The 26544-nt window shown below is 43.9% G+C and overlaps 1 protein-coding gene across 8 annotated transcripts in view; it reads left to right on the forward strand.

Annotated features, from left to right (window-relative positions):
- pkp4 (plakophilin 4) overlaps nt 1-26544 on the forward strand; it is a 191169-nt gene that overhangs the window by 35568 nt on the left and 129057 nt on the right. For 5 of the 8 annotated variants that reach the window (XM_048534752.2, XM_048534750.2, XM_048534754.2 and 2 more), the window contains one exon: nt 17832-17944. In XM_048534752.2, the coding sequence (XP_048390709.2) occupies nt 17832-17944 (113 nt within the window). Of the gene's footprint in view, nt 1-8288; nt 8388-16303; nt 16395-17684; nt 17730-17831; nt 17945-26544 lie in introns of those variants that run through there. The other 3 variants (XM_048534756.2, XM_048534757.2, XM_048534755.2) reach the window with 3 other exon arrangements.

The raw sequence follows: 26544 nt of genomic DNA on the forward strand, positions 1-26544 counted from the left end.
ACTTTCTCTGGCAGCTCATTACATACATGTACCACCCGCTGCATGAAGAAGTTGCCCCTTAGGTCCCTTTTAAACCTTCTTTTTTCTCCCCCCCCCCCCCCCCCCCCCCTCACCCTAAACCTATGCCACCAAGTTTTTAGACTCCACTACCCTGGGCGGGGGGGGACCTTGGCTATTTACCCTATCTATGCCTTCATGGCTTTGTAAACCTGAGATCACCCCTCAACCACCTGACACTCCAAGGAAAATAGCCTATTCAGCTCTCAGACTATTACCCAAGAGAGGGTTCTAACATGTCACTAGGGAGTAGTCTGGAGCAGTGTCACAAAGCAGCTTTTCCTGTCTTCCATTAGAATGAAATTTCTTTTCATTGAGAATTTTAGTCTGATTTACTGTGCGGGACGTGGAGGTGATGTGAAGTTGTACATTGTGTGTGTATATAGGAGAACTAGCACTGTTCTTTTGGAATGTGTCACTGGCAGCACCTAGTCAGCTGAATGACAGGGGAAGAGGCGCTGAAGGAGAGTAGTTTGGTCAACTGTTAAAGACTGCAAGATAACAAAGTTTGAAGCTGGATGAACACAGACCAAGCAACATCTCAGGAGCACAAAAGGTGATGTTTTGGTCCTAGACCCTTCATCAGAGAGGGGGATGGGGTGAGAGCTCTGAAATAAATAGGGAGAGAGGGGGAGGTGGACTGAAGATGATGGAGAGAAAAGAAGATAGCTGAAGAGGAGAGTATAGGTAGGGAGGGGATAGGTCAGGTCAAGGAGGTGGGATGAGGTTAGTAGGTAGGAAATGGAGCTGCGGCTTGAGGTGGGAGGAGGGGGATAGGTGAGAAGAACAGGTTAGGGAGGCAGAGACAAGCTGGGCTGGTTTTGGGATCAGTTAGGTACAAGAGGACTTAGTGTGGGGGAGGAAAGAGAGAAATGTTCACTTTTGTCAGAGTTGCATAACAATCGTAACTGATCAGAGCTGATTTAGTACTGTGATATGGGTAGAGATCAGGTGAGACAGTGATGATGTGGGGGAAAAACTAGACTACGACCTAAAAGCTCCAGGCTAAAGTTCTGAGGGCATATGTTGAAATCCCTGTATGGCAGATGTGCTCAAATTTCACCATTAAACCAGCATTAAATTCAAGATATTAAAAGGTGTGCATGTAACCACTGTTGTAAAAACCAGTTTGGTTCACGTTTTTTAGGGAAGAAAATCTGCGATGTGACTCCAGACCCAAAGCAATGTGTTGCCTCTGAACTGTGCTCTGGGCAATTAGTGATGGGCAGCAACAGCTGACCTACCAGTAATGCTACTTCTGTGAATGAGTTTAAAAACTTAATTGATCAACATTGGAGTCACTTCAGAGACTGATCACAGTAGTTTTGAAGTATCTAATCAGCAGAAGGAGATTTCAGCAATGTGCTCTGAGGTAGATATGCAAGATATTTGATGTTAGAGATGGAAATGTATATCAGTAGCCTTTGTGATGGAAAAATACAAGATCAGAAATTTTTGATTAAGGAATGAATTTTGTCATGAGCGCTAGGTGTGTCCATTGAAGTGTTCACCAAGCCATAGGTTAATATGACTTGTATAGCTTTTTTTAAATTTGTAATATCAAAGTTAAATAGATTAGCAGTCAAGATAATAAAGTGTGAAGCTGGATGAACACAGCAGGCCAAGCAGCATCCAAGGAACACACAAGCTGACATTTCAGGCCTAGACTCTTCATCAGAGATTAGCAGTCGTGCTTGTTTAAGCAAGTTATAGGTTACTTTGTTAAAAGGTATATCCAAGCTCTTTAGAGATAAGGTGAAATTAACAAGGAACTACAGGACTGAGCCTCCTAACAATTAGATAAAACCAGGATATTTGTACCAAAGATGCGTTGGGAGTTTCTTATACAGTTAGGATGCATTTGCAGGAACACTTTTATTGCTGACATGAAGAGGTTAACGCAAGAAGTCAAATCCAGCAGCTGCAATGACTTCTGTTGAAATAGGTGGTGTTTTACCTCCTAAAAGGTTTTTGAGCAGATTTTGGAAGGAAAAAAATTCCTTATTCTTCAGTTCTGTGATTTTTGACTTCCAGTGCAGCAGTATTTTGTATACTTTTTGTCCTCTTGGTCTAAACTCTCTTGAGGGTGGTTGCTCAAAGTTACTGCCTTTTGTGCTGTTTAGGATGGCAATACAGACAGTTGCATACTTATCATTTGACAAAAGTATGTGTGCCTGACGGAGTCGTCCTTTCATTTATGAAGGATGATTAGTCCAGGTTTTGGGACTAGACTATTGTATTTTTAGATGAGGCAGTTAGATTTTCAATACCACAGTTATCACTTTGGTTCCCTGTTGAGGCAGAAAATACTGTTTTGCATCTTAAAAGGACATCCTATACTGCCTGGGGCTAAATACATTCTAAAATATGTCCTTTTGGTATTATCGTTCCGTAGCATTTAAAGTAGATAACCGTAACAAACTTGGCCAGTTGTGACCTCCCATCTTAAAGATTTTTTTTAACTTGACTTCCATTGTACAGATTTTTAAAGCAGTAATCAATAAGTTTGATCCCAGGCCCACAGGATATTTGAGTCTAAATGAAAATTTTATCAGCATTTACCGTGGAGAAAGACGTGGAATCTGGGGAACACGAGTGGGGTGGGGTTGGGCAGGAAATAGTCTTGTCATGAAAAGAGCCTATGTTACAGAAAACAGTGCTGGAGGTCTTGATCTGATCAAGTGTATCCCACGGCATTGTGCGAAGTTAGAGGAGAAATTGTGGGACCCTTAGAAATATTTCATATCACTGGCTGTGGGAGAGAGCATGGAAAAACTGGAGGGTGGCTACTGTTGTGCCATTATTTAGGAAAGGTTGCAAGGGGAAAAACCAGGAAACTACAGACCAGTGAGCTTGACATCAGTGGTGAGGAAATTGTTGGAGAGGATTCTGAGAGATAGGAACAATGCATTTGGGAAGACACAGGCTGATTAGGGGTGGTCACCTTGGTTTTGTGCGTGAGAAATCATGTCTCGCTCGCGCTCTCGAGCAGACCAAGACTATAGATGAAGGCAAAGCAGTAGACTTCTTTTCTGAAGAAGGGTCCTGTGCTGAAACGTCAACTCCGCTGACCTCTACTGCTTGGCCTGCTGCTGTGCTCCTTCAACTCCACACTGTTATCTGACCCCAGCATCAGTAGTTCTTACTATCTCTAAGCAGTAGAAATTGTCTACGTGGACTTCAGCAAGGTCTTTTGACAAAGTTCCACGTGGTAGACTTGTTAGTACAGTTTGATTGCATGGGATCTAGGGAGAGCTAACCAATTGGATACAAAATTGGCTTGACAGGTGACAATGGTAGCAGAGGGTTGTGCAGACTGGAGGCCTGAGACCAGTGGTGTGCTTGCAAGTATTGGTGCGGAGTCCACTGTTTGCAAATGGGACCAAGATTGGTAGCATGGACAGTGAAGAAGGTTATCTAAGAGGACAATGTGATCTTGATTGACTGGGCAGAGGGGTGGTGTTTGGGGCTTTAATTCAGATAAATGCAAGATGTTGTGTTTTGGTAAGACAAGACAAGGCAGGGCAGAACTTAGTTAATGGCCAGGCCCTGGGATGTGTTGTCAGAGAGACCTGGAGGTGCAGGTATGAATGACATCACAGGTAGAGAGGGTGACGAAGGAGGTGTTTGGCATAGTCGGCCTTCATTGGTCAGAGTGTCGAGTGTAGAAGTTGGGACATCCTTTTATAGCTGTACAAGACATTGGTAAAGCCACATTTGGTGTTCTGCATAAAATTCTGCTTGTATTACAAGGATGTTCCTAAGACTAGAAATTTTAGGTTAAAAGTAGAGATTGGATAGGCTGGGACCACGACTCCACCCCCCCCCCCCCCCCCCCCCCCACCTCCGACTGTAGAAGGCTGAAGGTGACCTTTATAGAGGTTCTCACAATCATGTGGCATAGGTAAAATGAATAGACAAGGTCTTTTCCTCAGGATGAGAGTCCAAAACTAGAGGGTGTAGGTTTAAGGTGAGAGAAGGATTTCAAGGGGACCTAGGGGCAACTTTTTCTGTGGGTGATAGGTATATGGCATCAGCTGCCAGAGAAAGGTAAGTACAGTTACAACATTTAAGAGACATTTGGACAGGTACATGGCTAGGAAAAGTTTTGAGGGATATAGGCCAAACACTGTAAATGGGACTAGTTGAGTTTTGGAAATCTGAGCATGGCTGAGTTGGCCTCAAGGCTTTGGTTCTGTGCTGTGACTCTCTTTAGAACATGCTTAAAAGGGCATTAATCAGGTGGCATATTTTGTAATGGTGTTTTGACAAAACTAATTCAAGACAGGATGCCAAATAATGGAGGGAGTGAGTAATAGAGTTTAGTGTACTTGTGCAAGCTGAGCTTCACACGTGTTTTTGGTGACATGATAATGTGGATGAAGAAGAGGTGGAGACTAAGGATGGGAATGCTGAAAAACAATGCCAGAGACTTGATGGCCCAAATTAGATAGCTACGAGGAAGCTAAGTGAAGGCTGTAGCACATAACTGGATTTCGTAGATGGTAGAAGAATGGAGTGGTTCAGGATGTAATAGTTCAGTAATGGTTATGTGCTATGCTCAGTAACCAAGAATGGAATTCCTGATCTTGTGGGGATATTTTTGTACTGCAGGTGAAATGAAGAGAGAGTAAGAGATGGGAGTGTCTGAGAAATGGTTACGCATCGAGTTTGAGCTTTAAAGGCAAGTGGAAATTGGTGTCCTGCATGGCCTGAGGGATTTTTGGGGAGTAGCACGATGCCAGCATGTTGGGGGAGGGGGCGGGGAGGGAAAGAACAGTTTATGCTATTTGGGCCATTAAGAAAGGTTGGGTGCTTACCAGTTTCATAGAAATGCCTTTGAGAGCAGCAGTTTGGCTTAATGGACAGGATGTGCTTGAGCAGAAGAGAGCTGTGGTCTTTAGAGTAGGCTTTTATTTTGGAAGGGAATTGATTCGTGACTTACGGAGGTTTAGTTTGATAATCAAACTATCAGGAGCAGCTGAATATGTATGGTCTCTATCTGTGACACAAACCTGTGATTCTCATACTGAGTAGGTAAAGTTGGAGAAATGGGAGAGATTTAATGGAATTCGGAGAATAGAATCCCTACAGTGTGAAAACAGGCCCTTCAGCCCAACAAGTCAACACCGACCCTCGGAGCATCCCACCCAGACCCATCCCCTTATCAACCCACCTCATCCACGCATCCCTGAATATGGGCAATTTAGCATGGTCAGTCTACCTATCCTGCACATCTTTGGACTGAGAAGAAACCAGACACTGAGAACGTGCAAACTTTAAACAGTTGCCTGAGGGTGGAATCGAACCTGGGTCTTTGGTGCTGTGAGGCAACAGTGCTAACCACTGTGGCCCCCTATTGAGAAGCCAAGGATTGTTCATGGTCTCCAGAATGCTGAAGACCTCCAACTTCATTGTTCCCCAACCCCACACTCTCCACTTCTGTCTCCTTCCCAAAATCCCCAAACCCGCCTGCCCTGGTCAACCTATTGTCTCCGCCTGCTCCTGCCCCACCAAGCTCATCTCCACCTATCTGGATTCCCTTTTCTCCCCCTTGGTCCAGGAACTCCCTACCTACATCCACGACACCACCCACGCCCTCCACCACCTCCAGAACTTCCAATTCCCCGGTCCCCATCATCTCATTTTCACCATGGATATCCAGTCCCTACGTACCTGCATACCCCATGCAGATGGCCTAAAGGCTCTCCACTTCTTCCTGTCCAGCAGACCTGACCAGTCCCCCTCCACTGACACCCTCGTCCGCCAACCCAAACTTGTCCTCACCCTCAAAAACTTCTCTTTCGATTCCTCCCTTTTTCTACAGACAAAGGGGGTGGCCATGGGTACCCGCATGGGCCCAAGCTATGCCTGCCTCTTAGGTTATGGGGAACAATACCTCTTCCGTACCAACACTGGCCCTAAGCCTACCTCTTCCTCCATTACAGTGACTGTATTGGTGCCGCCTCTTGCTCCCAAGTGGAGCTCAAACACTTCACCAACACCTTCCTCTAGTTCACCTGGACCATCTCCAACACATCCCTTACCTTCCTGGACCTCTGTCTCCAGCTCAGGCAACCACCTAGAAACCGATATCCATTTCAAGCCCACTGACTCCCACAGCTACCTCGAATACACCTCTTCCCACCCACCTTCCTGTAAAAATTCCATCTCCTATTCTCAATTCCTTTGCCTCGGCCACATCTGCTCCTAGAAGGAGGCATTCCACTCCTGTACATTCCAGATGTACTCATTCAAGGACCCCCCACAGTGGTCGAGAATGACCTCGACACTCTCTCCCACATTTCCTGTGCCTCATCCCTCACACCCCGTCCCTGCAATAACCACCCCAAGAGAATTCCACTTGTCCCCTCATAACACCCCACCAACCTCCCCGGATACAACACATCATCCTCTGCCACTTCCGCCATCTACAATCCGACCCCCACCACCAAAGACATTTTTCCATCCCCACCCTTGCCTGCCTTCCGGAGGGACCACTCTCTCCAGGGCTCCTTGTCCGCTCTACACTCCCCTCCAACCCCACCACACCCAGCACTTTACCCTGCAAGTGCTCCACTTGCCCCCACATCCCAGGCCCCAAGGTGACTTTCCTCATCTAGCAGATGTTCACTTGCACATCTGCCAATGTGGTATACTGCATCCACTGTATGCAGTGGAACCTGTACATTGGGGAAACCAAGCGGAGGCTTGGGGACTGTTTTTTGTAGAACGCCAATGCTTGGTTCGCCGTAAACAACTGCACCTCCAGTCGTGAACTATTTCAACTCCTCCCATTCCTTAGATGTCATATCCATCCTGGGCCTCCTGCAGTGCCACAATGATGCCTGCCGAAAGTTGCTGTTTCTGCAACCTATATTCCGCTTGGGAACCCTGCAGCCCAATGGTATCAATGCGGATTTCACAAGCTTCAAAATTTCCCCTCCCTAGCCCCAACACCACCCCCCCCCCCCCTCAACTGCTTCCCAAAACCAGCCCAGCTTGTCCTCACCTATCCTCTCCTCCCACCTCAAGCCACACCTTCATTTCCTACCTACTAACCTCATCCCGCCCCCTTGACCTGTCCGTCCTCCCTGGACTGACCTATCCCCTCCCTACCTCCCCACCTATACTCTCCTCTCCGCCTATCTTTTCTGTCCACCTTCAATCTGCCTCTTCCCCCCCTCCCCTCCCCCCACTCCCTATTTAGTTCAGAACCTTCTCCCCATCCCCCATTTCTGGTGAAAGGTCTAGGCCTGAAACGTCAGCTTTTGTGCTCTTAAGATACTGCTTGGCCTGCTGTGTTCATCCAGGCCCACACTGTTATCTCGGATTCTCCAGAAGCTGCAGTTCCCCTTATCTCTGAGTGGAAGTCAAAGGGTTTGTTGGGGACAAGGAGACTCATGAAGTTTCGGACTGACTTTGAATACGTCCGTGGCAAGAAAAAATGGGAAACGATGGATGTTAACTGTTTAAAATAAGGAGCAGGGTAGAGAAGCTAAGAGAATAGTGTTGAGGGTCAACAATTGTCACCACTGGGCAAAGCAATTACCAGGCAAACTCCTGAGAGTAAACAATCAATTATTTCGATTTGGGGATTTGTATAAATATGGGCACAGTTGTTACAATGTGGATTTTATATTGAACCATTTTTAAATGTTTTGTATACTTTTTCAATTGAGTGCGAATTGATCACAATGTGAATTTATTACAAGAGTTTGCTTTCCTTTTCCCCAAGTTGTTTACCCAAAATATTAGCTTCTACACACTGAATATCTGGTAATGTTTGAAAGTGAACGGTCAATCAGGCTGGGGCAAGATGTGTGTTTGAGATAATAACAAAATAGTGGTTCCCCACATTTTGAAATCTTTTTTAAAAGAAAATGTGTTATTGGATATTGTAAGCCGTTAAAAATAAGACCAGTTTTGAGATGGTACATATACATTTGTTTGCAAAATGTACACAGTATTAATTAGCAAGTAGTTTGGTGGATATGGGGGAAAATTGTTCAGGGCTGAGGTAAATTGAATATTTAGGATGTGGAAGGAAGTTCTGTCTGAATGAACTAGCTATGTTACACCTATTCAGCGTGGTAACCTGCCATTCATTCTCTTAACAAATGTCATTTTCCAGCAGTACTTCAGAATGTGAATATGTTGGCTAACAATCTGAGATTGTTAATGAGTAATGTTTAGAGCTTTGTGCTGCTTGATTTCAGAGCTTCATTCCTGCCTACTACATGTGAACATTTTAAAAACCCGTTAGGATTCTGCTGTCTGCCTGCAATATTGATAAATATGTTCGTGAAATGTTCACAGCTGCAAGAATTGTAAGTGCATAAATTTGTCCTAATGCTGTATTGAAACAGTATTCCCTGCAGTATCAGACTTAGTTGATTCTGCGTGTGATATCAATTTTGTATCTAAATTCAAAGACAAACTGGAACTTTAGCATGACTGTAAAGGAGAAAATGCTTTTCAGCAATTTTTGTAGTAAGTATTTTAATAAAAACAGTGCATAAGCCCTATTGTGTGTGCATTGTCCTTCACAATTAGGGGAGGCAATGGCCTAGTGGCATTATCACGGGACTGTTAATCCAGAGACTCAGACAACGTTCAGGGGACCTGGATTCGAACCCTGCCATGGCAGATGGTGGAATTTGAATTCAATAAAATATTCAGAGTCTAATGATGATTTGTTCATTGTCATGAAAAATCCATCTGGTTCACTAATGTCCTTTTTGGAAAGAAAACTGCCCTCCTTACCTGTGATAATGGGAACTGCAGATGCTGGAGAATCCAAGATAATAAAACGTGAGGCTGGATGAACACAGCAGGCCCAGCTCTGGCCTACATGTGACTCTAGACCTGCAGCAATGTGGTGGACTCTTAATTGCCCGACGGGCAATAAATGCTGAGTAGCTAGTGACACCCTCATCCCATTAATGAATAAAGAAAATATGACTGCTTTGTAACTAAAAACTCTAACAGCTTTTTGAAAATGTTAATTTTAACAGCTGTTAATCTGTTTGAATTTAATCTAATTTATACTGCAATTTGGAATTAAACAGGAATATTTATTAAGCATTGCTATTTCGCAAATTCTAAGTTCTGTTTTTTTAGGACAACTTTGTTTTTGTTCTATAATTATTGTTTGTTGGTTCTTGCTCCACTTAACTGTGCAGGAAGGACGTAAACTTGTCTGAAATGATGGTGCTCAAAAGCTGACGTTTCGGGCCTAGACCCTTCATCAGAGAGGGGGATGGGGTGAGGGTTCTGGAATAAATAGGGAGAGACGGGGAGGCGGACTGAAGATGGAGAGAAAAGAAGATAGGTGGGGAGGGGATAGGTCAGTCCAGGGAAGACGGACAGGTCAAGGAGGTGGGATGAGGTTAGTAGGTAGGAGATGGAGGTGCGGCTTGGGGTGGGAGGAAGGGATGGGTGAGAGGAAGAACAGGTTAGGGAGGCAGAGACAGGCTGGACTGGTTTTGGGATGCAGTGGGTGGAGGGGAAGAGCTGGGCTAGTTGTGGTGCAGTGGGGGGAGGGGAAGAGCTGGGCTGGTTGTGTGGTGCTGTGGGTGGAGGGGACGCGCTCGGCTGGTTTAGGGATGCGGCGGGGGAAGGGGAGGCTTTGAAACTGGTGAAGTCCACATTGATAGCATTAGGCTGCAGGGTTCCCAGGCGGAATATGAGTTGCTGTTCCTGCAACCTACGGGTGGCATCATTGTGGCACTGCAGGAGGCCCATGATGGACATGTCATCTAAAGAATGGGAGGGGGAGTGGAAATGGTTTGCGACTGGGAGGTGCAGTTGTTTGTTGCGAACTGAGCGGAGGTGTTCTGCAAAGCGGTCCCCAAGCCTCCGCTTGGTTTCCCCAATGTTGAGGAAGCCACACCGGGTACAGTGGATGCAGTATACCACATTGGCAGATGTGCAGGTGAAACTCTGCTTAATGTGGAAAGTCATCTTGGGGCCTGGGATAGGGGTGTGGGGGCAAGTGTAGCATTTCCTGCGGTTGCAGGGGAAGGTGCCAGGTGTGGTGGGGTAGGAGGGCAGTGTGGAGCGAACAAGGGAGTTACGGAGAGAGTGGTCTCTCCGGAAAGCAGACGGGTGGGGATGGAAAAATGTCTTGGGTGGTGGGGTCGGATTGTAGATGGCGGAAGTGTCGGAGGATGATGCGTTGTATCCGGAGGTTGGTGGGGTGGTGTGTCAGAACGAGGGGAATCCTCTTAGGGCGGTTGTGGCGGGGGCAGGGTGTGAGGGATGTGTTGCAGGAAATGTGGGAGACGTGGTCAAGGGCGTTCTTGATCACTGTGGGGGGGGGGGAAAAGTTGCGGTCCTTGAAGAACTTGGACATCTGGGATGTGCGGGAGTGGAATGTCTTATCGTGGGAGCAGATGAGGCGGAGGAATTGGGAATAGGGGATGGAATTTTTGCAGGAGTGTGGGTTGGAGCAGGTGTATTCTAGGTAGCTGTGGGAGTCGGTGGGCTTGAAATGGACATCAGTTACAAGCTGGTTGCCTGAGATGGAGACTGAGGTGTCCAGGAAGGTGAGGGAGGTGCTGGAGATGGCCCAGGTGAACTGAAGGTTGGGGTGGAAGGTGTTGGTGAAGCGGATGAACTGTTCGAGCTCCTCTGGGGAGCAAGAGGCGGCGCCGATACAGTCATCAATGTACCAGAGGAAGAGGTGGGGTTTGGGGCCTGTGTAGGTGCGGAAGAGGGACTGTTCCACGTAACCTACAAAGAGGCAGGCATAGCTGGGGCCCATGCGGGTGCCCATGGCCACCCCCCTTAGTCTGTAGGAAGTGGGAGGAGTCAAAAGAGAAGTTGTTGAGGGTGAGGACGAGTTCGGCTAGGCGGATGAGGGTGTCGGTGGAGGGGGACTGGTCGGGCCTGCGGGACAGTAAGAAGCGGAGGGCCTTGAGGCCACCTGCATGCGGAATGCAGGTGTATAGGGACTGGACGTCCATGGTGAAGATGAGGTGTTGGGGGCCAGGGAATTGGAAGTCCTGGAGGAGGTGGAGGGCGTGGGTGGTGTCACGGATGTAGGTAGGGAGATCCTGGGCCAAAGGGGAGAAAATGGAGTCCAGGTAGGTGGAGGTGAGTTCGGTGGGGCAGGAGCAGGCTGATACGATGGGTCGACCAGGGCAGGCAGGTTTGTGGATTTTGGGAAGGAGATAGAAACGGGCCGTGCGGGGTTGGGGAACAATGAGGTTGGAGGCTGTGGGTGAGAGGTGCCCTGAGGTGATGAGGTCATGAATGGTGTTGGAGATGATGGTTTGGTGCTCGGGTGTGGGGTCATGATCGAGGGGGCGGTAGGAGGTGGTGTCGGAGAGTTGGCGTCTGGCCTCGGCGATGTAGAAGTCAGTGCACCATACTACCACTGCGCCACCCTTGTCTGCGGGTTTGGTGAGGTTGGGGTTGGAGCGGAGGGCTGCCCATTCTGCGGGGGAGAGGTTGGAGTGAGTGAGAGGGGTGGAGAGGTTGAGGCGGTTAATGTCTCGACGGCAGTTAGAGATGAAGAGGTCGAGGGAGGGTAGGAGGCCTGGGGGTGGTGTCCAGGAGGAGGACTTATGTTGGAAGCATAGCTCGCAACAAACAACTGCACCTCCCCAGTCGCAAACCATTTCCACTCCCCCTCCCATTCTTTAGATGACATGTCCATCATGGGCCTCCTGCAGTGCCACAATGATGCCACCTGTAGGTTGCAGGAACAGCAACTCTATTCCGCCTGGGAACCCTGCAGCCTAATGGTATCAATGTGGACTTCACCAGTTTCAAAATCTCCCCTTCCCCCACCGCATCCCTAAACCAGCCCAGTTCGTCCCCTCCCCCCACAGCACCACACAACCAGCCCTGCTCTTCCCCTCCACCCACTGCATCCCAAAACCAGTCCAACCTGTCTCTGCCTCCCTAACCAGTTCTTCCTCTCACCCATCCCTTCCTCCCACTCCAAGCCACACCCCCATCTACCTACTAACTTCATCCCACCTCCTTGACCTGTCTGTCTTCCCTGGACTGACTTATCCCCTCCTTACCTCCCCACCTATACTCCCTCCACCTATCTTTTCTCTCCGTCTTCGGTCCGCCTCCCCCTCTCTCCCTATTTATTCCAGAACCCTCACCCCATCCCCCTCTCTGAAGGGTCTAGGCCCGAAACGTCAGCTTTTGTGCTCCCGAGATGCTGCTTGGCCTGCTGTGTTCATCCAGCCTCACATTTTATTATCTTGGATTCTCCAGCATCTGCAGTTCCCATTATCTCTGAAATGATGGTGCTGTCAGGATTTCAAAAAAGCCCAGTTGGAGCAGTCTGATTTGTAGTCCCTCCTGCCAAATGATATTTATCATTTGTTGATATTTCATGTTGACATGGAGACAGCCAATCAAATCATCTTCCCGATCTCTCTATTTGGAGCACTATATAAAATTTAAAATACTCAATTGCCCCAATGGTTTCTAAGCAGGCTTTTTAAAAAAAAACACATACCAGATTTTAAATAACCAAGAACAGACACCAACTTGATAAACTTAATTATTTTATTATTTAAGCTATGAATAATACAGTGGCTTTAGTAGTGCAAAGTTAAATGACAAGGTAATGTAATGAGATACTAAGGTGTAGAGCTGGATGAACACAGTAGGCCAAGCAGCATCAGAGGAACAGGAAAGCTGACGTTTTGGGCATAGACCCTCCTTCAGAAATGGGGAACGGGGAAGGGGGATAGATGGCTGAAGGAGAAGATAGGTGGAGAGGAGACCCACAGGTCAAGGAGGCAGAGGTGGAGCCAGGAAAGGTGAATGTAGGTGTGGAGTCAGGGAGGGGATAGGACTGTCATGTAATTTGTCATTTTAAACCCAAAATCTTTGATTCTAGCCTCTCACTCCTTTTGACAAAGACAGACAAACAGACTTAGCTAACGGATAAATGAGAAGAAAGATGGAGATTGAACTGATGAGTTCACTTAAGCAGTCAACCTGATTTGTCATATCATGGGCACATGGGATTGTGTTTTGCTTGGTCTCTGGTCAATGCAAACAGCTTCCAGTAGGCTGTGAGGTATGTTCACTTAATTGTTACAACAGAACTGCTGTTCACTGAACTTTAAGTTGATTGCTCCCTCGTTATCCTTTCACAATCAAACGTCCATCCTATGGCTGTGAAAGCAACAATCCTTCTGACAAAAATGCAGTTCAAAACCAATGCAAACGTTTGGCTTTTGTTTCAGTTTTGTTCACCAGTCTCTTGATGCCAATGTCCCTAACTGGCTCCTATTAACATTCAAACATCTGTCACCTGTTTGAACCTAATATCTCTCCACAATCAAAGTCTATAGAATACTTTGAACAGGAATCAAACTCCATGAACTTCTAGGCCTGACCCCAAGCAAATGTCAGTTTGTTCTCTTTATTTTTCTAACCATTCAAAAGTCATGTTCAGCTTGTTGCTTAGTTCACAGTTCCAATGAAAAATGATAGAAATAAAGCTATTGAAGGTCTCAACATTATGGGAAGGGAAAAAAATCTTAAAATTGCTATTTCTGGTTATTATACCTTTTTCTGTTTTGAGCAAGTTGACCTTCAGTATTGTGATCCATTTTATATATCACTAAAGTTTTGGATTAGGTTTGTAGCTCGGGATATGGGGTTGAGGTTGATTGGCTCGCCGAGCTGGTTTGCTATTCCGCAGAAGTTTCATTTACCGTGCTTGGTAACCTCTTCAGTGCAGCCTCAGTTGATGCGTCAGTGTGTTTTTCTGCCTGGTTTTTAAACTCCGGGGTGTCTCGAGCTGGATTGGCTCACTTCTGGCTTTCATTCGTAGTGGAATGTAAATGGGGTCAAGTTCTGTGTTTATTAATAGCGTGCTTCGTGGAGTGCCAGGCATCAAGGAATTCCTATGCCTGTCTCTGCTTAGCTTGTCCCAGGATTTTGGTGTTGTCCCAGTCAAATTGGTGGTTCTCCTTTTACCCATGTGGATTGAGATGAGCGAGCATTGGTTGTCTTTTTGTAGCCAGTTGGTATTAGTGTACGTTGTTAGTTTCCCTCCTGTTTGTCCGATTGTAGTGTTTCTCAGTCTCTGCAGGGGATCTTAAATAACATTGGCCCTGTCCATGGCGGGGAGTGGGTCTCTAGTTCAGGTGAGCAGCAGTTGTAAGGTTGATGTGGGCTTGTGTGCTGCTCTGATGCCCTCAGTTGCAGGAGTCTTCTGGTTAGTTCCAATGTATTCCTGATGTAGGGTAGTGTGATGGGTGTATCTGGGCATGTGGTATCTTCCTGATGTTGCTCATGTAGGCATCTTCTGACCTTTTTTGGATATCCATTATGCTTAAACCTGAAAGAGGTGGTATTCTTCCTATTGGCATAGTTCTGTGTTGCTGCAGTGTGTTGCCTATTTAAATAATATTCGCACGCAGCTTTGTGTGTTGGGGTGGTTACTGTTACAGTTAAGTGCCTGGTCTGTGGATCAGCTGGATAAGAAACCCCTCTGATAGGAAATGAGACGCAAAAAAAGCCGTTCTCACCCCGGGGTCTGAACTACAACTGCAGGGACGCTAACAAAACGGAATTCCTAGCCACACTGGAAGCCACGTTAAGGACCAACCATTTCAATGAGGAAACACAACAAACGATAAGACAGACAATAATCCTGACCCTAACCAGAAGGAGTGAACTCAATATGTTAGAAAGACAGGCCCTGGAAGGACGGAAGAAAGGCAAGAACGTCACAATACTATCCGCAGATTAAAGGGCGCATGACAGTGATACTGAATAAAAGGGACTACATCTCCAAGGCACAAGCACTGCTTGCTGATGAAAACACATACCGGCCAGTAAAAACTGACCCAACACCACAAATGGGCAACAAAATCCTCTACAAGCTGAAAAGTCTTCAACAGGACAGACCGACAAAGCAGATGACTTAAGAATGAAACCCAAAGGAACCAACACACCCGGATTCTATGGCCTCCCGGAAGTACCCCTTAGACCCATAGTCTTCCTACCAGGCACTTCACAGATTAGCCAAGGAACTACAAAGGAGACTCGGGCACCTAGTCAACAAGTCATGCCACTCAATCCGCCCAGCCCAAGAATTCCTCAACCATATCCAAGACATAAGGATTGATGACAAGGAGACCATGATATCGTTTGCTGTCACTGCCCTAGTTACATCAATAGACATACCACTAGCAAGGGAAACAATGATAACACTACTGGAACAAGAACAAGATCCCAGTGAAAACATCTCTGCAGACAACAAGCTCAAACTACTGGACCTGTGCCTCACCACCCGCTTCACTTTCCATAGCCAAATATATGAACATATCAACGGGACACCCGTGGGATCACCTGTCTCTGGACTCAGAGGCAGTGATGTAAAGACTTGAAAGGACGACCCTTCCTTCTGCTAATCCACCCAAAACTATAGATACGCTATGCGGATGACACCATTGTAGTCATTAAACGGACCAAACTAGAGGAGATGCAAACTTTTAAACAACACCCTCACCGGAATAAAATCACCAGAGGAGGAGAACAAAAACGGCTCCCATTGCTGGATGTCACAGTAGAGCACAAGACAAAAGGGCAACTCCAAATGAAAGTACACAGAAAAGCCCACACACTTACCAGGTACTGAATTTAAGCAGTAACCATCCCAACTCTCTCAAACGAAGCTGCGTGCGAACATTATCTAAACTGGCAGCAACACAGAACTACGCCAAGAGGAAGAAAAATACCTCTTCCAGGTTTTCAAGGATAATGGATATCCAAAAAACTGGGTCAGACGATGCCTACACTAACAACATTAGCAAGGTAACATACCCTACATCAGGAACACATTGGAACTCATCACAAGATTCCTACAACCACTGAGCATCAGTGGCACACGAGCCCATATCAACCCTGCAATAACTGCTCACCTAAACTGAAGACCCACTCCCTGCCATGGACCGGGCCAATGCCATCTGTAAGATCCCCTGCAGAGACTGAGAGAAACACTACAATGGACAAACAGGAAGGAAACCTACGACAAGGGTACACTAACACCAACTGGCTACCAGAAGACACGACCAATACTCACTCATCTCAAAGCACATGGATAAGGAGAACCACCAATTTGACTGGGACAAGCTAAGCAGACAGGCACAGGAATTTCTCAAGCCTGGCACTCCACGAAGAAAGCCATTAATAAACACAGCACTTCACTCCCTATACACTCTACTAGGATTGAAAACCGGAAGTGAGCCAATCCAGCTCAACGGATTCCCGAGTTTAAAAACCAGGCAGCAAAACACATTCCAGCTTCATCGAAGGCTGCACTGAGGATGTTACCCAGGATGGTAATGTAATGTTTGCGGATTAACAAACCAGCTCGGCGAGCCAACCAAGCTCAATCTTTGTATACCACTTTAGTTGACTTTCCTGGTTTAAATCTTGGATTTATTCAATAGTGGCATATATTGTTTGAAACTGCTTCTATAAGCTCACTTCTGCTACTTGCTTAAAATAAAAGCCACTTAACATTTTTGTTAAATGAACTGCAATTTGAGTTGGTAGCAGAGTTTTTAAATGCAGTAAGAGTACTAGATAAAAAATTTTAAGCTTAAGTGACCCAGGAGGCCTGGGTTCAAATTCCATCTGCTCTATAGATGAACAGTTACATCTCTGAACAAGTTGGTTTAAAAATACCTGGATAAAATTGTCAATCTGTTGTAACGTTACTTTTCTTGTCACAACAGTAGACTGGCAGCAGCAAGATACAGCAATTTGCATGCCAGTTTGGCAAAAATATACATTGACTGAGCCCTTGATGTTTAGAATTTGTGCAAGATCCAAACAGTACAGATATAAGAAATAGCAAATTTATTGATATTTTATTCAGATGCTGAGTTTTTAAAAAATCTAGCTACTTCTACAATTTCAGTGAATATTAATTGCCTTGTGGGTTTAAAGCATTTTTTGTATGAAAACAACTGGACTTTGGATAGAGACATGTTGGTATGTGATATTACTACATTGCTAGGCAACAACTGATTTTATTTGAATGCCATTGGGTTTCTTAAAATTACTGTTTCTTTATACACATAATGGAATCCTGTCTTAACAGCATATTCAGGTGGTAAAGCTGACTTTTCTGTGTATATTTGTCACTTTCTCCAGTGCAGTTTACATGTGATTAGTTATGGAGAAGGGGGTTATTATGAAGTAAACCTATGCTGCTGAATCTAGTCAATTGAGCAGAGAAAATTCTCTCCAGTCTAATTTTTTTTAAAAGGCAGTGCTCGTCAGTAGTGCAAATATTTAAGTACATTAGCTAACTTGAACACTGAAATAAAACGAAATTGCAATTTTAAAAATGCCAACAAAATGTTTAATTCAGTTGAGACAAAATGGAAGGAGTCTGTCTGCTCAAACTATCATGTCATGCTGCAGTACCAGTAATTGATGGAACTCTGGGAAGGATTGCTGAAATAACTGCGTACAGAGGAATTAGTAAATGCCTGTAGATCATTCATTTGTAAATGCCCCTAAAGATCTGAATTCAAATATAAGGGTATAGTGTTTCTGTAGGGTGATCTCCTAAAACGGAAAGCTTAATCGTGTCAGAGGCTGCTTCTTGATGATGAGTGGGAGGGGCAAGATGAATGAGACTGGATTTCCTTGCATTTAACATAGTAAGATGTGGCCATTTAAAATAAAGAAAACTGAATTTGGCTTGCAATTGTCTGTAATAGGTTGATAACCCAATGCATTTACTGTCCTGTTCGTTGCTGCAGGAGCTCCAGTTTGAAAGGCTTACAAGAGAGCTTGAGTTGGAACGGCAGATTGTTGCAAATCAGCTAGAAAAATGCAAGCTGGGAACTGAATCACCAAGTGCTGCCAGTATCAGGTAAAAGCCTGCATTTTCCTTTTATTGCTATTGGATTGCCTGGATGTATTAATCCTGACTGCATTGTTCGCCTTACAAATGCATCTCTTATTTGATTTTTCTGTCTCCTTGGTTAATTCATAATATTGTGTGAAAGAACATTGATTCTGATATTCTGTTCAAGTAATAAAATGCTGAGGTGCCTGAATAGAATTTTTTCCTTGATTCTTCTAGCAAACCATAAATGCTGTTTATCAAATGAAATGCTATCGTCACAGATAACAGTAAATTTTGTTTGGGTTCTTCAGTCTGATTTGGTAGGATCCCTAACTGTAGACTGCTGACGTTTTTAACTTTTTCTAATTTAATTGTGCAGTACTGAAAAGAGACTCGTGGATTTTGTTTTTGAAATGAATTGTTTAAGTACTTTTCTCCACCAGGCCATAAAGCATTTGTCAATTGGCATGCTACGTGTACAGTCAGCATTGTTCCAAAAGCAGGGCATCTTAACTACAAAATAGGGATGAAACACATCAGACCCAAAAACAAATTGTGTTTGTATTAAAATCTGTATTGAAAAAATTGAAAACAATAAAGGCAGTGTATAATGGAGCTGTAAAAACTGTTGCAACTCATGTTTCTTAAAACTAGTAATGCTTCCAAGATGTGATTGGATTGACAATAGGACCATTGTGAGAAAAGACAGCAGCAGTTTTTCGTAACCATGTCAACTCAGAAGCCTGCTAACTTAACGATCTCTGGTATCCTGGTACAGAATTATACACAGTACTATTATCGCTGATAATGATTGATTGTTTTGATAAGGATTACGTTCATTGAAATTGTTGAATGACAATCTTGTGATAACTTGTATCATCCTTGAATAGACAAAGTACAAAATGAGGATGTTTACAAGTGCAGCAAATCGAGAACGATCAGTTCCATGAGATGGCAAAGTATACATTTTGACATTTATTTCTGTGCATGCAATTTAGAAATTTAAAGGAGATATTTTACAGTTTCAGACAAAGGAAAATCTGTCTGATTTCAGTTAAGCTTCTTCTTCAGAGTGGAGAACAAATGTTAGGAGTCTTCGGTAGTGTTTCATGCATTTGTACGAATAAAACGCTTTTAAAGGTGTTTTGCCAGATATTCAATCACATATTCCAAATTTAGAGGGTTTTTAACACTACATTTTATAGTTGCTGCCAAAATACCCCCTGCATCTCTAATATGAATGAATTATGACGACAGTTGAGAGGGCGACAAGCTTAAATTATGCCGTGCTCTGAAAGCTTTACTATGTTTATGGACTCTCTGCCACATGAACCAATTCTCTTGTACTACCCCATGTCAGTACAGTTAAAACTATAAAGCTAAACTAGCAGCACCCATATTAAGAGCTTGAAAACCAGGAATTCCTATGTGCTCAGCCATGTGACTATCATTTTTTTAGACATTTTAATTAAAGCTGTTCACTTTTCAGAAATTTCATTTGTAGAGCAGTGAACAGCACAGTACAGGCCTTTTGGCCCATAATATTGTCAAACTTTTACGCTAATCCTAAGGTCGAACTAACCTCCACCCCTACCTTTATACTATCATCCATGTGCCTATCTAATAGCTGTTTAAATGCCCCTAATGAAGTAATGCATTCCACGCCCTAGCAGTCTGAGCAAAGAACCTACCTCTGACACCTGCCGTATATCTATCTCTACTCACTTTTAAACTATGCCCCCTCGTAATAGCTACCTCCCACACTAGGGAAAAGTCACTAGCTGTGTACTCTATCGATACCTCTGATCATTTTGTACACCTCTGTCAAGTCACCTCGTCCTTTGTTGCTTGAAAGAGAAAAGCCCTAGTGCTCTTGACCTTTCCCTGTGACCTTTCCCTGTGACCTTTCCCTGTGACCTTTCCCTGTGACCTTTCCCTGTGACCTTTCCCTGTGACCTTTCCCTGTGACCTTTCCCTGGTCACAATACTCAATCCCTCTGTTCCTCTGCATCCTGTCCAGTGTCCCTTTGTAACTGAGAGCAGCTGTCTGCACTATCTGCAACTCAACCCACCTTTGTATCATCCAAAATTTACTAATCCACCCATCTACTCTTTCATCCAAATTGTTTACAAAAGTCACAAATGAAAGAGGACCCAGAGCAGATCCTTGTGCTACACTGCTTGTAACTGATTTGTCTGCATTCTGAATAAACAAATCTGGAATTGTTAGCTATGCCTAACTTTAAATTACATTCACTTAGCTTTCCACCTGTTGCCACTATTACTGCAACTAAGCTTGATCTGGGCCACCCTCCTCTGTAGCTCAGTATGATTGTGAATGATCCTCTGTGGCCATAACACATTTCTGTGTGTGGAGCTGGAGGAATATAGCAGGCCAGGCAGCATCAGAGGAGCAAGAAAGCTGATGTTTTGAGTCAGGACCCTTCTTCAGAAATCTGCATTTCTGCCTGCACGTCCGCCCTCTTCCCTCCCAAAACAGTGATAGGGTTCCCCTTATGCTCACCAGCATCCCCATCCAGAAAATCATCGGATGTGATTTCTGCCACTTCCAGTGAGATGCCACCACCAGACACACTCCCCTCCCTGCCTTCTGCAGGGACCATTCCTTCTGGGATACCTTGGTCCACACTTCCTTCACCCCCAACACCTCCCCACAGCCCTACAGCACCTTCACCTGTAACTGGCAAAGTTGCAACACCTGTCCATTTACCTCCTCCCTCCCCAGTATCCAAGGGCCCAAACGTGCCTTCCACGTGAAGCAACACTTCACCTGCACTTCCTGGAATCTAGTCTGCTACATTTGCTGCTCATTGTGGTCTCCTCTACATTTTGGGGAAACAAAATATAGACTTGGTGACCGCTTCACAGAACATCTACATTCTGTTTGCCAAAAAGCCCCTGAACACACTGTCTGCCACTTCAATGCACTGCCCTGCTCCCTGGCCAACATCTGTCTCTGGCTTATTGCAGTGTTCCAGTCCAAACCAAGCTGGAGGAACAGTACTTCATTTTCCACTTGGGGACCTGACAGCTCTCTGGACTCAGTTGATTTCAATAATTTTTGCGCCTAAACTCTCCCATGTCCCAGCCCCTGCCCCACATACCAGCCTTGTTACCACATAGCCTGTGATTACATGCCCCCTGTTGCTAATCACTAACAGTCCCTGTTAACTACTCTTCATCCTCCAAGCCTGATTGTTAGCAACTCCTCTGTCTGTCCAATTACCCTTCGCTTTAGGTTCTGTCCTATCGTTTTATTCCCTATTTTCTGCAGATGTTTTTCCAGCCACCATCAGTTCTGAGGAAGGGCCACCGGACCTAAAACGTTAACTGTTTTGTCCTTCACAGATGCTGTCAGACCTGCTAAGCTTTTCCAGCAACTTTGTTTTGGTCTATATTTCTTTTTTTTGGACCTTTTAAATAGTGATGATATATTTGCCACTCTAATCTGTAAGAACTGCAAAGTTTAAAGAATGTTGGAATATGACCACCAGTGCAATTTAAATTTCCAGGACCACTTCTTTTAGTACTCTGGGAAGTAGATTTTCAGGAGCTGTGATAATGGGAACTGCAGATGCTGGAGAATCCAAGATAATAAAATGTGAGGCTGAAACGTCAGCTTTTGTGCTCCTGAGATGCTGCTGGGCCTGCTGTGTTCATCCAGCCTCACATTTTATTATTGTAGATTTTCCGGAGCTGATTGTTTGTTTGTCAGCCTTTAACCCCATTTAATTTTCCAGTACCATTTTCTTACTAGTACTGACTTCCTTCAATTTTGCCCTGTCTCTGGATTCTTGGTTCCCTAATATTTCTGGGAAGTTTTGTGCCACCTTTTGTGAAGACAGAAATGAAGAACACATGTTCAACTCTTCTGACACTTCTGCCCATTATAACTTGGTTGCTGACCGTAAAGGAGCCACATTTGTTTTAACTAATTCCTTCCTCCTCTCACATTTTACAGAAGTGTTTGTAGTCAGTTTCTATGTTCCCTGCAAATTTTGTACTCTTTCTTTCTTTTTTCTGTCTTGACCAAACTCTTCCCTTTTTTTGCTGGTTCTAAAATGTTCCCAATCCTCAAGTTTGCTTTTTTTGGCAGTTTTGTCTCTCTCTTCGATGTGATACAATCCCTAATTTTTGTAAGCTTTGATTGTGCTTCCTTTCCTCGTTTTTGCACCAGATACGAATCAATTGTTATAATTCATGTGCATGTTTTTTACTTATGAACCATTTGCTTCTCCACTATCAACGGCTTTAAGGCACCCCAGTCTACCCTTGCCAACTCATGGCTCGTACCCATGTAGTTTCCTACTTCACATTCCATCTTAATGAAGAATTCTGTCCATGTGGTCACTTCCCCAAGGGTCCCTGCATGACAAGACTCTTAATAAATTCTCATCACGTGTCTGTAGTTTATGGCGGTCAGTTTAATTCCTCAATATATTGGTCTTTTGAAAACCTGTCACACATTCTTTCCAGGAAATCATCCTCCCCAGTACATTGATCATATGGGTTTTTTATTTTGAATGGCTGAAATGTTGGTGATCATAGCAATCATTGCAGCAGTGAACTGTGTAACATCTTTCCGCCTTCTACTGCTCAGAATGACTACCCTTCACACCCTTCTTCTCTCTCAAAAACTACAAAGAAACTCATTCAACTGCTTGTCTTTGGTTTGTACTTGTTGACTTTATTCATTGGTCTACTACAGGGCATCCTATCTAAAATCTTTTGTAAATTCATAATTTTTTGCTAGATTTTAAAACAACAATAAATTACTGGTAATGAATTGCCATTGAATGTTTTAAGGTGACTGCAGACTAGATTCTCCTTTTGCATTTCAAGCTGACTGTTAATTTTCGCTTCCAACTTCCTTTGGTTCATAATTTCTAATATTACATGTTATGAGAATATTGGAAGAGATTTCTTATAAAGGAGTATTTTTCTAAATCTAATCTTAAAATAAGAATTGAAGTCCAAGTGTTAAAATAATTTTTAACCTATGTAATTATTAGAATATGAACAGCCCTGGCTAAGCATTTGTAAAGCAAAATTTGAAAATTGATTGGCGCATGTTGCAGTTGTTACACTTAGACAACTGTAGGAATTTGCATTAATATCTAAAGAACATGCTATACAAATCAAGTCTTGTTAATTGTGGTATACAGTGTTTTGCTATGAATACTCAGAATTTTATGATTTTGATCCACTTGTGTTCAATATTGATGAAATGTGGTCCCACTTTGGGTTCTTCAGTGCGCCTCTGTCATTTTTATCCTGAAATCTATTTATTGCAAACTTTCATGCTGTAAGCAAACTAACAATAGTCAAATGCTCAAAGTCTAACTACTTTTTTAGTGAAAGAGAATTTCATGCCAATGGTTATTAAGACAGAGGAGTTAATACAGTTAATGTTATTGAGAGCCAGCTTTCTATTTATGCCATGTTCTACCTTTTAATTTCACCTGCAATTTCTTTTCTCAGTTCAAAAATGTTAGTGTGCAGCTTGTTCCTCACCCTGTTGCTCTGTACATACCACACAGGACCCTTTTTGGCCCTCTGAAGTCCATACCAAATTAGTTCAATGCTTCATGAGCTCCAGGATCTCAACTGACTTTTTTCCTTTGCACAAATGCCTTTTATTCAGAGATAGACTTTATTGAAGCTGCCATGTTTTTTGTATTTATGCTAAGTGAAAATTAGTTTCCTGTATCCCAAAACTAAGCACTGGCTAGCTTGTCTAATCCAATTCTGGAAATCAGTGCCACAAATGGTGTCAGCGCATAGTGCTGCAGTGTTGGTGTGGCTGTGGATACATGCTCTGAGGCAATGTTGCTCCCATGCAACTGTTGCCCTTCAAATTAGCCATGGATTTGGAAGATAGTGAAGGTGCCTCCTTGAGTTACTTTCGTGAACCTAGTAGATGGTACATAGTGCTGCCATTACCTCTGGCACAGGGAGTGAATGTTGAAGGTTGTGGATTGGGTACCAGTCAAGTGTTGCTAAAAGAGGTGCAGGAGCAGAGGGAGCTGGGTGTACATGTGCACGGATCATTGAAGGTGGCAGGACAGGTGGAGAGTGCAGTTAATAAAGCAGTGTTTTCAGCTTAACGAATAGGGACAGTGTTACAAGATAAAGGAGGACTTCTGATGTCAGGTTTCTTGAATGTATTAGTGCTGCACTCATTCAGGCATGAGGAGTATTCCATCAGGCGACTGACTTGTGCTTCGGTGACTTGGAGTGGAAGAGTAAGATTGGCTGAAAAATGCCTAGCTGCTGACCCACTCTTGCAGTCACGGCATTTTAATGGCTAGCTGAGTACAGCTTTAGGTCAGTGATAACCCCCTAGGGTAGTGCAAGCGCATGGCCCTTGTTTCGAGAGAGAGAAATGGGACAACAACTTTACCCCTTTCTCCTCACCTTGCAGTTGTGCACAGTAAGATGGGTTTTAAATCCTTTTAAGAAATGGGATTTTGGCAATACGTATGATGCAGTCTTTCTGGTAAGTTATTAAATCAGACAAAAACTTGTTTACACTCAAGATGCTGAAATATAAATGCATGCATGCCTTCTTGCACTCACTGAAATAGGGTAAAGATAAAGCATGCGTTTTGAGTGAAAAGCAGAAATACAAATAGGAAATCACAAATTCAGACTTAAGTCCTTTTAAAAAGGCACATTGGATGCCTGTATGGGATTTCTTTTTCTTCATTGCCACAATGTTACAATTCCATAAAGATGCAGGCTATTCAGCTCATCATTCCTTCAGTTTTGTTACCTATTGCCAATCTCCTGTCTTTATTTCCCATATCCCTGCACACTATTTCAATCAAAATAATCATCCAGCACCCTTGAATGCCTCAATTCAACCTGCAGCCTCCATGTTTCCAGGCAGAATAATCCAAATCTGTGGAGAAAAAGGGTTTTTATTTTTGTCGCACATCACTCTTTAAACTCACACCCACATTCATTTTCTCTTAACAAGTGGGGACAGATTCATCCTTTCTACTGTGTGCAGTCAGTCATTGTTTTGCAAGCCATTTCAAAATGCCCTCAATTGAGGTTTCTCATTCCTGGAAGTTTTTTTTTGTAAATTGCTTCTGCACATTCCAGTGTATTCAAATCTTCCCTATAATGTGGCAATTGCACATAATTGAACTGAGGTCTAGCATTTGTTGTTCAAGTTCATCACCTCATTGCTCTTTGTACACTCTTTCCCTAATCATAAAGCTGGAAACGTTATTTTGTTAACTGCTGTTTCTACCTGACCTGCCATCTTCAATGGTCAGTGTGCATGTATACCCAGGCCCCTCTGCTCTTGCACTTCTCTTGTACCGTCTTTCAATGTTCTCACTGAAGTGCATCATCAACTCACACTTTGCATCAAGCCTTCTCCGCAACCTGTCTGCCCACTTCACAACTTGTCTGTATCTCTTTGACTTTCATGCTATCATCCTATCAGTTTGCAATTATTCTGAATTTAGTTACTGTGAAATTGTTCCCTGCATGTCAAGATCTAGTTCATTAATAAATAGGAAAAGCAAAAGTCTCGATATTGATACCAATGAACTTCACTACAAATCTTTCTCTAGCCTGAAAACTCCTCCAAAGGTGAATGGAAGATGGAAGTTTCTGAATTTCCATGTGAACTTATGGGTTTCTGTAAAGGTATATATTTGCAGGTGACAATCACGCTCCTTGGGTTGATTGGTTGTTTGACAGGTTTTGTTGGAGGAGCGGTCCATCTGGTTGAATTCCAGATTTCTATCCTTGGAGATTTAGGATTCATTATCTGAAGCTTGTACAACCAAATGAGTTATAAGGAGTGGCTGGATAAGCTGGAACTTTTTTCCTCCTGAAATATAGGAGGCTTACGTTCATAAGATCGTGATGCGTAGATGAAATGAATAGCTAAGATCTTTTTTCCCAAAGCAGGACAGTCCAAAACTAGAGGGCATAGGTTTATGGTGAGAGAATAAGTTTCAAAAAGGAAATGCAGGCAAATGAGACTAGTTTACTTTGGGAAACCTGATTGGCATAGACAGATTGAGCCGAAGGCCTCTTCCTCTGATGTGTGACTGTGATCAACACTTGAATTTTCTCTGTGAATGATTTGATGTTAGCCGTTACTACATAATATGAACTTGGTGGCTGTTTGCCCCTTGAGAACTAATTTCTCTGTACTGCTTTTGAAGGTCAAGTTTGCAGACTGGTCAGCTGATTGAGTTTGTGTAAAATTACACAAATTGGGCCTGTAAATTCCACAAGTGGTTGAATCTCCCTGCCTGTTCAAGGGTGGGGTACCTCATCCACATTCACTTGCATTTTAAGAATTTCCTGGAAGCATGTCCAGGCATGGATTAATCCATTGTACGGAAATTTAGTGCTTTCCTCTTACTTGACATTCCAGCGCACTGAAATGGCAAGAACTGCAGGTGTTGGAAAATCTGAGTCAATTCAATATGGAGTTGGAGGAACACAGCAGGTCAGGCAGCATCAGAGGGGCAGGAAAGTCTGTTTCAGTTTGGCACCCTGATGCTGCCTTATCTGCTGTGTTCCTTCAGTTCCACACTACATTGACTGACTTTTACCCTATCATAACTGCT

The sequence above is a fragment of the Stegostoma tigrinum genome, chromosome 7, assembly GCF_030684315.1.
Source record: "Stegostoma tigrinum isolate sSteTig4 chromosome 7, sSteTig4.hap1, whole genome shotgun sequence".
In the NCBI taxonomy this organism is placed as follows: Eukaryota; Metazoa; Chordata; class Chondrichthyes; order Orectolobiformes; family Stegostomatidae; genus Stegostoma; species Stegostoma tigrinum.